This window comes from Alosa alosa, chromosome 22 (genome assembly GCF_017589495.1).
Source record: "Alosa alosa isolate M-15738 ecotype Scorff River chromosome 22, AALO_Geno_1.1, whole genome shotgun sequence".
NCBI classification, from domain to species: Eukaryota; Metazoa; Chordata; class Actinopteri; order Clupeiformes; family Clupeidae; genus Alosa; species Alosa alosa.
The window spans coordinates 347,314-361,508 of NC_063210.1; the positions used below are offsets into that span (position 1 = coordinate 347,314).

At 40.1% G+C, this 14,195-nt stretch overlaps 1 protein-coding gene across 1 annotated transcript in view; it reads right to left on the minus strand.

The window, feature by feature from the left end:
- The window catches only part of LOC125287565 (inactive carboxypeptidase-like protein X2), a gene marked incomplete in the record, with an annotated part of 196,546 nt that overhangs the window by 42,724 nt on the left and 139,627 nt on the right, over positions 1-14,195 (minus strand). Inside the window, 1 exon segment of the mRNA XM_048233475.1 lies at positions 5,808-5,987. Within this exon segment, the coding sequence (XP_048089432.1) occupies positions 5,808-5,987 (180 nt within the window).

Genomic DNA, 14,195 nt, shown 5'->3' on the forward strand with positions numbered 1-14,195 from the left:
TACACCAAAATTTTGCTACAATGTGGAGAATACAATGCAATCAAGCATTATGGGTGATGTGGAGTCACAAGCTGGCAGCAGATTAAATGCTTGAGAGAGAGAAAAAGATGCGGTTTTAAAAGGATGTGACCAAAGCAAGCCAGGCGATAGGCCTATAAGCCCGACGGTAAGCATTAGGCTAGCATTAAACGCTTAGCGGTTTGCAATAAAACTGGTCATACAGTTGGCATCGCTTTCAAATGGCACTTCAGTCGCGCATTACGAGGCGTGAAGCTGCGTGAAGCTTTAGTACCACTTTCAGCCACTGTGCGTCGCTCTGCCACTGTACATCGCTCTGCCTGCCGTTAGTGTTTCCCAAAACCATAGTAGCAACGAACGTTTGCAACCACTATCGTAAAGTTGTGTGGTTACAACTACACCTCTCGACCTGTGGTAGAATGCTAGTAGAAGCATAGTTCCAGGGATCTTCATGTCAAAGACGTCACTGACGCCAGTTATTTGTTTACAAATTAATAATTATAAATATATTTAGGTTTCTAATTGATATTTACACTTCTAACCACCATACATCCATATTTTAAAATGCCCAGGGCAGAAAATACATACATTAAAAGTCAATTTGTAGCCACGTGCACGTAAGTAAAAGTCACACACCTGCAGATAATAATAAGGTGGTGCGCACTTTTTGACGAGTCAGCTGAGAATATGTAGCCTTTGATTTTCATGGAGGGGTCCTTGTTTTCATGGGGGGTCCTTGTTAGTTTACGCAAACCAAGCCAAGAAGGCTGATTCTGATTTTGATAATATGATCTGCACAAAAGATAAACTTAGGTAAACAACAATGTCACTCTTGGACTCTTGGGCTTCGAACTCTTGGACAGGGGACTGGTAACTGCTGTGCAACGGCGGCTGTCATCTGCCGGCCTTAACGCAATGCGCCACAGAAGTATGTGCAGGTGCCCATTCACGTGCTACTAAACGTCATTAACCACCTTAGTCCAGACTACTGAAGTTTGGAAACTATCATGTTCCAAACTTACAGAACTATGTAAGTACGACAGTTTTGGGAAACAGTCGTAATTTACATGTTGGTTAGTTGAACGATGCATCCTGTTAGTAAAAAGCTAACCTCCGTAGTTGTACGGGAAACGCAACCCAGATCAGCTTGTAGGCCATTAGCAATCTGTTTATTTTATTTTATGAAGCCTACACAGTAGATCACATGCCACATTCTCACTTTCAATAGACAGAGGTCAAGTATTGAGTATAAAGCAATTAAGATAGTACCCTATACAAAAAGTACTTCATACTATCATAAAAATTCGTTAAAACGAATAGCATTTTGCAACTTGACAAAACACTGGATTAAATATCGTGGCCCGTGGGGACATGCCAGTTGCCTCTCCCTTCAGTGCTATGACTCGTTCGGCTGTGAGCTTGTTTCGCCAAAAAAAAACTATTGCAGATATCAATGCATCTTTGTTCATGGGTTTGGCCTCACAGCAGAGACTTAGACAACTATGACCCACGTTTTGGTTTCGTAATTTGTCCTACTTATTGACTGCAATGTAGTCATTTGACTGCTTGACAGGTTATTTTTATTTTTCTGTACAATAAACAAATACATCTGCTTTATGCCGTAGAATTTTGCACTTGGCCAGCCTATAGAACGGGCACATTTTGGAGAGAATAGAGAATGTACACACGCAAGAATCTGTAGGCTATTTGTGGCGGGTTACCAGCAAACAATGTTTAATGCATTAACTCAAGACCTCAAACGTTTTCTAAACAATAAAAACAGAAAGGATGCAGCAGGCAGCAAATGTAGAAGAGTAATTTCCAGTGGAAAAACAAAATGCTGAATGAAGTCCAAAGCTATGAAGGCATATCTGGCAAGTTGTTATTTTATGAAGACGTAAATGGTTGCGCTATAGGCCTCAGGGCTCCAGACTAACTTTTTGTACTGGTTGCACTGGTAACTTTTTTCTTAGGTGCACCAGCACAAAAGTTAGGTGCACCCAAATTTTCAACCACATCGCATTTAACACCGCAGCAGGTTCACTTTTTTTCCTTAATTACTGTCCTATATAGGTTGTCCTATGACTTATGATTTACAATTCTACAAGAAAAGTAATTAATGAAGTGTTGGTGCTTTAAGTGCTTCACTGAGCTGAAATTTAAACTTAAAACATCTCAAGATGAATAAAAAAAAAATAACAGTAAATTAAAGGAGAATTCCGGTGTGATATTGACCTAAAGTGTATTGAAACATGATACCGAGTGTGAACGTATGTCTCATAGCCCATCTCGGCTTGTCCCCTGCACTCCAAAATCTGGCGCTAGTTAGCCGATGCTACCAACAGCTTTTTCAATAGTGGTGCTTCGGCATCGGGCTAGCCATGCAAATAAATCACTGTTTTACACCCATTTACGAGGCTCAATGTATCTCCACACTTCATTGGTAGACTTCTGAGGGCCCTGACATTTAAAACGAGACATTGAGAACTTTGAAAAAGCACTGGTAGTTTACTTACAAGACGATTTATACAGACAGTACCTTCATGAAGTTTAGCGTTTGCAGCCATCTTGAATTTAGTCACGATAAGTCGAGCAACGAGTAAGAATGAACAGGTATGATAAGGGATCAAATTACAAAAATAATTCAGTGGAAATGCATGGATTCCAGTTGCTGCTACTGGAAGAAACTGGAATCCATGCATTTCCACTGAATTATTTTTGGAATTGGTCGCACTCTGGAGCCCTGGGCCTAGTCAAGTTTGCAAAGAGACATAACGCGTGAACATGCCACACTATCCAGGGACGCGCTCACACAGCAGTGGTAGGGGGGGCAGGAGGATTACTGTTAGCGCAGGCTTTATATAAAATTCTTCAACAGAAGCCTTATTAAATAAAGGCCTGCCTCGAATGCAGGCTTGCCCAAAATAAAGGCCTGTGGTTTGCGCAGCCTACAGTAAGTAGGCTAAATAACAGACACGCCACAATATGCGGTATGATGATTTTTTACGAGCAAGATGTTTTTGGTGCCCTACGCGCACTGCATGTTCTTAAATAACAATGAAATATCATCAGTAATATTCAACCATTATTTTGTGTAAATGGGCTATGCATTGGGTTAGACACCAGGGGCCATATTCACAAAGCCTTTTATCTTACCACTAGGAGTACTCCTAAATAGCAATAAAATATTTTAGCTAGGAGTTTCTCTTATTTAGTTATTCACAAAGCCTTTCAGAGCTACTCTTAGTAAGGAAAAATGACAACTCCTAAACTAAGAGGGAGTCTTCGTTGCTATGGATGACGTCATTTCTCAGGCACGAGCTTGACTGAAGTGACCACCTTCATTGGCTGATGATTGTAACGCGGGAATAGACCTCTCCAGAATAAGTCCCGCCTCCTAACTTCCGTATCCATCCAACTTCCTGGTGTCGATTGTCTATGGGAAATAACATGGCGTTTTGAAAGATCGTACCTGTCAAACTCTGTAGATGACAAAGTAGAAAAAGCTGCTGGGCAGATTGGCCTACACACTTCTGCCATCTAGTTTCCACTGAAATTTTTGATTTTCGGTGCCGTTTAAGTAGTATAGTCTATAGTATACTACTTAAGTCGGAACTATCCATTGTAGGCTACGTAAAAATAAACTTCCAAAACTAACGAAAAATATTTATCTTCTTTCAGGTAATTCAAAAGTTTCCAAAAAGTTAAAAACAGATGACATGATGCTTGGCGTCATTGACATATCTTAAAATAATATAGCCTAGATATTTCAATATATTGAATACATGTGTTTATTTTAGAGGGAAAATTCAAACGTCATTTTTGAGCAATTTTGACAGCCCTAGTCTACGCCAATCGGCTATTAACACCTTCCACCTAGCCCCGGTGAGTGGGGGTCGCTATAATGCGTGTGAAATAGCACCAATGAGTAGCCTATCCGAATAGCCTTAAAATCCTTAAACCTGAGAGAGGAGGAAAAGGGCGAGTGGGTAGGCCCGAAACGTTAGGAAATCGTTACGTTAGGAAGTCATCCAATGCAGATGTAAATTAGGTAAATAATGCAACCTTAACAAAACCGAACTCTGGGATTTATTTATACATTTATTTTGAAGTGTTTCAGTTGATTTGATGTCAGATTTACATGATTCAAACGTCCCTACCAAGGCAGGCTACTTGCTGTAGGGTTTAATAAGCCCAAGTAATGTATCCATAGCCTACCATTCAAATATGTGTTTCGAAAACCCAAACTGACTTTTTCTATATTATTTTTTAATCATTAGTAAAACAAAAGCAAACAGTTTATGTCTATGAACACAGTTTGTAATGATCAATTCTGAGCTGCATGACATCTGCTGCAGCTCTAATTATGAAAAGCCAAGTGGATTGTATGTGACTTGTCTGTTCTGAAAACCTATAACCCTTATGAAAAACAATTCAAAGACCTGTTATTTTCATTTTTGGATTAGACTAGCCAGTCTCTATGCTGTTTTCATGGACAGCAAGACCCACTTCATTCATTGTTTTAAATAACGTTGTTTGTTGCACACGCCATCTCCAGTGGTTCACTTTTACTTGCGCAGCAGACGCGCAGATTGGATGAGCGCTGACACCACTACCCCCTAATTGCATGTCTCTTTATTTGATAACACTAAATTAAGACATATTTTCTAATCAGGAATATGTTTAGGCTAGTTTATTTTTTCTTTCGGTCCGCGGTTCCATAGGCTACCATTCAATTGCAGCACATTATCCGCGGGCTAGCAATCTCCTCGTCAAGGAGGCCCTATAAGCCTGCAGATCATAGACAGAGAAAGCATGCTCTGGGAACAGAGCACAGTTGCCGGCCTAGTGTAACCATGGGTAGGCCTATTTGGATATATCGTGTTAACTGTAACCCACCCTCTGAAGCCTTTCGTGATACATAGAAAATACTTTTTAATGAACCTGGCGTGTTCTTCATTCTCAGATTTTTACTTAAAGGAGAAATCTGCCCGATTTTTTCATGGATCTTGATCGCTATACTGCAAAAAAACACTTATCTAATAAAATCTAACCAAGTGTTATTAATTTTATATCAAGATCAAAAAATCTAGTCGGTATTGTTGTAAGTATAAAGAGACTTACCTTGCACTTTCTCGTATAATCATTTGACTTAATTTAAGAAGAGTTTAACTTTTAAGAGGTTTCATCCTGAAAACAAGCAAATTTGTCTGCCAGTGCATTAAGGAAATTTGTCCTAAGAACAAGCAGTACTGGCTGCCAGTGCAGTGCGTTAAGTAAATTTGTCTTGATAAGATTCCTTAAAATAAGTCAGTCTTCTTACATTAAGTCAAAATTATCTTTCAAGAGATCACAAGGTAAGTCTCTTCATACTTGAAATAATACCAAATAGATTTTTTTGATCTTAATATAAGACTAATAACGCTTGGTTAGATTTTATTTTTTGCAGTGTAGACATCACCGAATATTGTCGATAGGAAAAATAATGACAAAAATAGGTGCTACCGAACTGGAGTAGCTGCAGATAATGGCCAGTACTCCCATTGACCTACAATGCTAGGTCTGGGGGCATAATCTAAAGTCCTTACGTGACAAAACGATGCATTTTCTACTTATTACCTGTGAAGAAACCATTTGAATTCAAAGTTTAGAGTATAGTAAAGTAAGCAGTAAGCAGTAGAATATAATAGGGCATAAAGGCAGGGAATACTCAGGGTAAACTAAAAGGATTGCTAGTGGGACAGGTTTATAGCTTATTAGATTGTGCTGATGTATCACTCGTGACTAACCGTGCCATTTTTAGATTGGTACCACTCAGGAATGGGCACATGGTGGTTCAGAACCTTACGAGGGACCAAGTTCCGGATTTCAGCCTCCCACAGGATGGAATTCAGATCTGGGAAATTGTGATGAATGTCAAAGCCATCATGACTCCAGCGTCCAAGAGACCAGCCCCCCAACTCTGATCCCTAAGGGATAAGATAAAATAGAGTGCGTTCAAATTTGCAAACATAGGCGAATGTTTGCAAACAACATGTGGAGGTAGTTCTCCGCGAACATATAGTGAACCTGGACATGAGCTTGATGAAGGTAAACATGCTTTTACAATGGAATGTTAACATCAAATCGTTCAAATTTAACTGTTCAAAGAAAACATGTTCACCATGAAGGTTTGCCACTGTTTGCCAAATTTGAATGCACCTCATATTTGCCAGCCGTCATTCTACAATATGTCAGGTAAAACATCAATATGCCCAATCAATATTTGCTAAATATTCTGCAACATTTACTGAAAATAAGTGAAAACCTTAATATATATTGTTTTCCTTTTGTAAGATCCTGGGCTGTTATATCTGTGATGACTTCCTGATTTATGTAGTGATTTATTAATGTTATGATAACAGCACTGTCTTCCACAATTTCACAACACATTGAAACTTTCTTTCTCAACAGTGAGTTTTTAAAGGACAATTCCGGCGCAAAATGAACCTAGGGGTTAATAACACATGTGTACCGAGTTCAACCGTTCGCTGGGATTTATTTTCATGCTAGTCGAATGTGACCAGTTTTATTGCAAACCGCTAATTAGTGTTTAACGCTAACCTTCGGGGCACACGTACAGTAAAAAGAAATGGCTATTTCTCAAAATAGCACCACACTTACACGGTAGCATAATGAGGGTCTCTACATGTAAACCAAAGCATTGAGAACTTTGTAAGTGCATCTGGTTAGGGTTGCCAACTTCCTCGACCCCAAATGAGGGACACTTCAGTTCCAATGCGGGACCCCCAATATATATATATATAAATATATATATATATATATATATACATACAATTCAAATGGTAATAATGACAAAGTAATTTTGTTTTTATTTTATACACTTCTTAAGAAATACTACCAATTTGATGCTGATGGTGCACTGTCACTTCAAGAGCATTGTCTACACGGTAGGCCTATTCATAATATTTTGCCAGCTCCATTCAAATATAGCCTATGGCTAGTTGTCTACAAACTCTAACATTGTTTGTGCCACATTTATTAACAATGATAAGTATATTAAGTTGTTATAAACAACCTTCATTCCTGTGGAAATAGAAGCATGTAATGATGCTAGCTTGATATTTTCTGTTTGCAATTAAAAGTGAATTATGAACCGATAGCCACCTAGCTATCTGAGTGGAAAGTGTTTCAATTGGCAATTGGCATTCATGTAAATGCTTAGTTTAAGGGAAACGGATTAAGACTTCAAGACTCACCAATTCAATTCCATTACAGAAAGGCAAAGACCACTCTTCATATTCTATCACAGTCTAAATCACAGTGCCTGCAGCCTATGTCAAAGTGCCCTCACATTTTATAAATAGTCAGTAGTGTGAACCAGATAACTCCGCAATCTCCTCGCGTTGTTTTCGTTGTTCTCATGATTTCCTTTTAAAAGTTTCTTATATTAAAAAGGTGAAATCAATTACCAACAATGACAAGCCAGCTGGAAACTTCCACCCTCTCTCCCTCTCGTTCCCAATTAAAACGAGTAGCATAACGTTCAAGTTAGATCTGGTGCAAAGGCTAATGGAGACTGAGAGGACCCAAAAAGTATCATCGTTATGTAAGATGCTGTTGCTGCATTTTGACATTGTAATCAAGAGTGAAAAGCAGTTTGCAGTAAAGCTTCTCTTGGTAAATTGTGGTGCCAAATCCCAGCGAACGGTCGAACTCGGTACACATGTGTTATTTACCCCTAGGTTCATTTTGTGCCGGAATTATCCTTTAAATTATGAATCAAGTATGTCTTGACTCTTTATAAACAAACCTCAGAGCAAAAGGGACATTTCATTAAGTCAATTTTTTGTTAGGCTATGTGATGACACACCATTAATGCTACACAGAAGGGTATACCATGATCAGACAAAATAAATGCAATAATGGCTGTGCGTTGACATTACAGCCCTGTTGGGAAAAAAACAGCCTGACCAGCTAAAGATGGTTTGCTGGTTGACCAGCTTGTTTGACCACCCTTTGATGGTTGACCAGCTAGACCAGCAAATCTCTTGTGAAAACATACCTTCAGCTCGTTTACCCAGTTTACAATGGTGATCCAACTGGTATTGCTTGTCGCACCACCTCAAGCTCGTCATTTTAGTATGTTGGTCATTCTAGCAAACCAGCACGACCATCTTACACCAACAATGTCAATCTTGGCAAGCTGGTCACCAGCATGACCCTCTTACACCAGCTGTATCCAACATGACAGGCTGACAGCTGTATCCAACATGACAGTAGTGATTGGACTTGAAAAACTTTGGACTCTGTATTGCCTTGGACTCGAACCTCTTTTGACTCGGTCTCAACTAGTCCTGGTCTTGGACTTGTCTTGGACTCGACAAAGACGGTCTTGACTACAGCCCTGGACAATACCAATTAGAAGCCACACCTTAGTGAGCTTAATGACTACAGGCCTGTGGCTCTAACATCACATGTGATGAAGACAATGGAGCGACCCCAGGTATGCTCAGACCCCAGGTACGCCATGCACTAGACCCGTTACAGTTTGCATACCAGGAGAAAGTGGGCGTGGACGATGCCATCACTTATCTTCTACACAGGACACATTCTCACCTAGACAAGGGGAAAAGTGCTGTGAGAATCATGTTCTTTGCTTTCTCAAGTGCTTTTAACACCATCCAACCCCTCAGACTGGGAGACAAACTCTTGCAGATGGGTGTGGACGCTCAACTGGTAACCTGGATTACAGATTACCTGACCGAGCGACCACAGTTCGTCAGACTGAAGAACTGTCTCTCTGACACTGTGATCAGCAGCACCGGAGCGCCACAGGGAACTGTGCTCTCTCTAGTCCTGTTCACCCTGTACACATCTGACTTCTGCTACAACACCGAGTCATGCCACATGCCGAAGTTTTCTGACGATACTGCAATTGTGGGGTTTATCAGGGACGAGCAGGAGGAGGAGTACAGGAGCCTGGTGGAGGACTTTGTGCAATGGTGCAAACTCAATCACCCTCAACTCAGGCTGGTAAGGAAAGCTGGCTCTGTAGTGGGAGCTGAACTGGAGTGCATCACTTCAATATCTGACAAAAGGACCCTGAACAAACTGATCAACATTTTGGACAATGAGTGTCATCCACTCCACAGCACTATTGTAAAGCAGAAGAGCCTGATCAGCTGGAGACTTCGCTAACTGCCTTGCACAACAGACAGACTGAGGAAGTCATTTGTCCCCAGGGCCATTGCACTGTTCAATGCTTCACTTAAGGGAAAAGGAGAGATAGACTTCTCCGCATAGTCTGTCTGCCTCTCCACCCTCTCCATGTTTGAGTACTGTCTGTCCACTAGCCACTTTTTACCACTGTATTACTGCCTCACTGTTTGCGTGCTATATTAGCACATATGCATAACCCCTACCTCCATGCCACAGCCGGATTGTGGCCACACTTAAATACCTTTTCTTAATATAGTTATATTAAGATATATAGATATAGTTTTTTCTATAGTTTTTTTTATATTACCTTGCCTACTCTCTTATATGTCCATATTTATTTTATGCTGGTCTCTAGACTTTATTCTTCCACTGTTGGACTTACTCATTTGCACCATCACCATGACACTCACTCACACAGAGCACCTTACCTTTAGCCTAGAAATCTAGACGCACCCTAGTGGCGGCAAATTAATTTGCTCAGCCTGTACGTCTAGTATCGAACCATAGGGATTTCTATTGGCTTAGCACCGTGGATGTTCTCCAATCACAGCGCTCTATTTTGTTAGAGAGTCTTAAGGCGGGCTTAACAGGATAACGACAGTCCTGCGACTGTGAACAACAAGGAAGGTGGCAATGGCGAACGAAGAGCGGTTGTTTGAATCGGCGTTGGCGTCAACTTTGGAGGAGTTGGACTTGTGCTTTTCTTTGAAAGTTGAGCAACACAATGCACTTAAGTCATTACTTTCGAAGAAGGATGTATTTGCCGTTTTGCCGACCGGATACGGATATGGTCATAGCGCTGGCCTATTGCATGCCTAGGCAGTTTGAAAGACAATTCTCTGCCCGCCCCTTGGATTAAGCGAGGTGAATGGTTCGATGCCAGACTATACATCTCAATGATATAGGATGGCCCCGCCAGGCTACCTTACCTTACTATGCACAGAAAATCACAGGCTAGGTCCCTGCCTCAGTCATTGGAAGCGCCTCTTGATTAATCAGCCACTATGTGGATACTGTTAGAATTGATTTAGATTAAGTGTTATTTAGTACAATTTGTATTTTTAGTATATTCTTTATCTTCTGCTGTCCTTATTGCTTAGTTGTGTTTTTTATATTATATACTTTTAATTACTTTTTTCTGCTGTTAGTGAATGTGTGTGTGATGTCTGTATGCTACTGAGACCTTGAATTTCCCCTTGGGGATCAATAAAGTATCTATCTATCTATTTCTTTATCAGTTTTCTATGCATTTACTTTTCATGGATATGTTCATTGTGTAAAGTTTCATTTTGATAGGAGTTAAAAAAATAGCCCCATTGAGGTGCATTGTTGCCTGGCCTTATTGGCACACATCTCGGATTGATGAGAATTTAACATATTTCCTCAACTAGGATTTCTTAGGACTTTTAGTATGTTGTTCTGGAAACCTCATATAAATGATTTATGCTGGAAAAAATATTTTACAGTTAGTCGGTCGTAAAACGCTACTTTCCCTGGACTACTATGCACAGTGCATGATGCGCTTGGTGGTGATCACTAATCAGGCAACTTTTTAAAACTGAAAATTTTCGCCTACAAGCTCCTCACGTTCCATCTTTAGCTAACTCCATAGACAATAAAATAAACAATCTTGTTGCTTCAGGTTTTGCGGCCTCTGTTACATGACATCAGCCCCCCACAAAGGAAATAGGTAAACACAATGCGTTTTGCGTTAATATTTCATAACGTGTTGTGTGTGTGTGTGTTGTGAATTTGTGTTATGTACATGTGTTATGTACTTTTTACTTTATTTTACTGGCTAACTCCCTCCTCTTTCAGTCTATGCTTCCTGCTCTGGCTCCGTTCGTTCTTCTAATTCCTTGTGTTTTCTGGTAGATGCTCCGTTCGTTTCCATGGTCTCTCGCGCTGGTTTCACCGCAAATTGCGCGCAGCCAATGAGACTATGGGCGATGTCATCACATAGCATTACGGCACAGTGGTCATGGAAAATGTAGGAAGTACTGCCAGGGGGATATATCACCGGCCAAACTGGCTAGTAAGTTTTTATTAACACCTGGCAAAATTAATTTTAACCCGCATTTGGCTGGTTGGCGGGTGTTAATTTAGAACCCTGCTTACAATTCCAGCAGCACGGGCCCATGCTGCTGATGCACCCTTGGGAAATGACTAACTTTAACTGACTTACACTTGTTGTCCCGTGTCAATGCTGCTGGTGTCAGTCTAAAGGGGACGGTTCAGGAATCACGCATGTACATTTTTACCTCTACTGGAATGTGTCAAAGATGTTAGCGGGGAAAAACTCGTATAACATTGTTTTATCATTCGTTTTTGACCATCAAACCAACTGAAATGACCATAGGATGTTTGAATGGAAGTATCCAGGGATGGGTACATTAACCAGATCAGCAACAGCGCCATCTATCCATAGAGTCTAGGCCGTAATCCACCCTTTGACCTGCATTATAATAATAATATAATAATAAGCTTTATTTGTATAGCACCTTTCATACACAGAATGCAGCTCAAAGTTCTTTACATTTGAAGCATGTAACACGATAATAAGTCAGTCATTATCAATCACTTTTCTTCATTGCTGTGGCCGTTTATGATCCAATCAGCAACATATCAAAAATATAGAAAATAGCATGTCATAAGACTGGCAGCCTTAACTCTTTACCCCCCACAAGCATGCCATATGGCAACTGTGGCAAGGAAAAACTCCCATATTCCAGGAAGAAACCTTGAGCAGAACCTGACTTAATAAGGGGTGCCCATCTGCTTCTGGCTAACTGCGCCCTCCAATGGCAGCAGATGTAGAATAATCCGAAAAAGTAGTCTACAGGAAAAGATGAGTTAACTAAAAGCTTTCCTATACAGGTATATTTTCAGATCTTTTTAAAAAATATTTACTGAACTCGCCTGCTTGATGTACAGAGGCAGGGTGTTCCATAGTTTTGGGGCATAATGGATAAAAGCAGCTTCTCCACTTTGCTTGTGGAGCACTTTGGGTACGATTAAAAGATTAGAATTGGATGATAGGATAATATCTTATCAACCACAAAGTTTCCTTTGTGGTTGATAAGATATTAAAAGCTCAGAGATATATAAAGGTGCTATGCCATTTAGAGCTTTGTAAGTAATTAACACCTTAAAATCAATTCTATAGGAAACAGGGAGCCAGTGCAGTGTTCTGTATGAGTGCCAATTTCTTTAGATGTTTTTTGGGAAGACCAGTGAAAAGTGCATTGCAGTAGTCTAACCTGCTAGTGATAAAGGCATGAATTAGTTTTTCTGCATCTTGTAGAAAGTCATGTCAACATAACTTTGAGGAGGGATATCTCTCTGACTATGATACAGTAGTTGTAGTAAACATTTCTGTAACTGCCAACGTTTTTGTCATTTATGAGATTTGTTTTATTGTGTTATGATTTGTAGTGTTATTGTGCATGTCATTTTGGTTTATTTCTTTTGATTTGTTACATGTTAATGTTAATTAATGACGTCATGTTGCACACGGACATTTGTATGTGTGGCACAGCTCACCTGCAAGGCCAAACAAAAGGCATGTAAGATGCTGACTCGTGGTCCACGCCATACCACGTAATTAAGAGGATGTTAAGGGTTATGTGATACATGGACACTCTGGGGCTTTCATTCCCTCATGGTTGTGTGCAGCCAGCGAGGTATGTTGCACTTTATTGTATGTATGTATGTGATTGATTATGTTTATACTGTGTTTTAACTGAGTGAATGTATTGTTTTTGTATTACTGTAATCTAACAGTTCGACGGTGGATAATAAAGAAAGAAACCATCAGTAACTAAGAACCAAGGCCTTGTGTATTTCCTGAGGGAGTGACCATTTTAATGGTATTTATTTCAGAATAAGTGTGTGTATGATTTCAATTAGATAAAAAAAAGTTCAATCTATGTATTTATGTTTTTTTTGCCAATCAGATATTTAAAATGAATAAATAAATAAATACATATTTTGATGCCATAGTTTGGCACCTCCTCCACAACGCTGCATAGGTGCACTGGAACAATCCTTCCTAAAACGCATTAAACTTTCGTTTACAAAGACGTGAAACTCACCGAGTGGTCAGGGGTGTTCGCTGATATGCTCACACAAAAATCGCTGCAAAAGATGCTTTCCAACAGGTGTTTTACCATGGTTGTAAAACTGTGGAGCTAGTTTTCCAAACGCCTCACACCCGTACATTCTTCCATTGAGAGCTTGAATAATAGACACTCCAGCCCAGTTGGTGGCGATAATGCACCTTACACGTCTTGCCAATTACAAGCAAACCACTGGCATTTCATTGAATACACAGAAGAAGCAGAAGATCGCTGTCTTGAAGTATTTTGCAACAGACAGCTAAAAATGAGGCGATTTTGTGCAGTTCCGAATTGCGGGAAAATTCGTAGCAAAAAAAGTTGTCACAGACTTCCTTTCAACGATCCAGAAAGCCTAAAGTTGTGACTGGAATTTCTGGGGTTGGATGTGAGCACACCTGTTGAGAATCTGCAGAAAGCTGATCACCGTGTCTCTGCAGTCTGCATTTTACTGAACTTCGCTGGAGGTCGAAAGAAATCGCTAAAAAAAGCTCTTTTCGCCTGAGAAATACAGCGGTTCCCACATTACCTCCTGGGACGACAGAGTTGGAAGAACTTGGGATAAGGTTGACATTTTGTAACGTAACGTTTGTAACAGGCGGAAAATGAACTTATTTGTTATGTCCATAACCTGTCATGTTCACATCATAAGCCTAACACTAACCCTAGCCTACATGAATAATTTGGCTACATGATTTTGTACGTTTACCATTTTTTTGGCTGTGGAACTTTCATGATGAAAACGTAATGATTCAACGAGGGCTATCATTCACATCGCGGCAAGTTCCAAGACATTTTAGCATTAGCCATGGTTGGACGTGACAATAATTTGGATAGTGC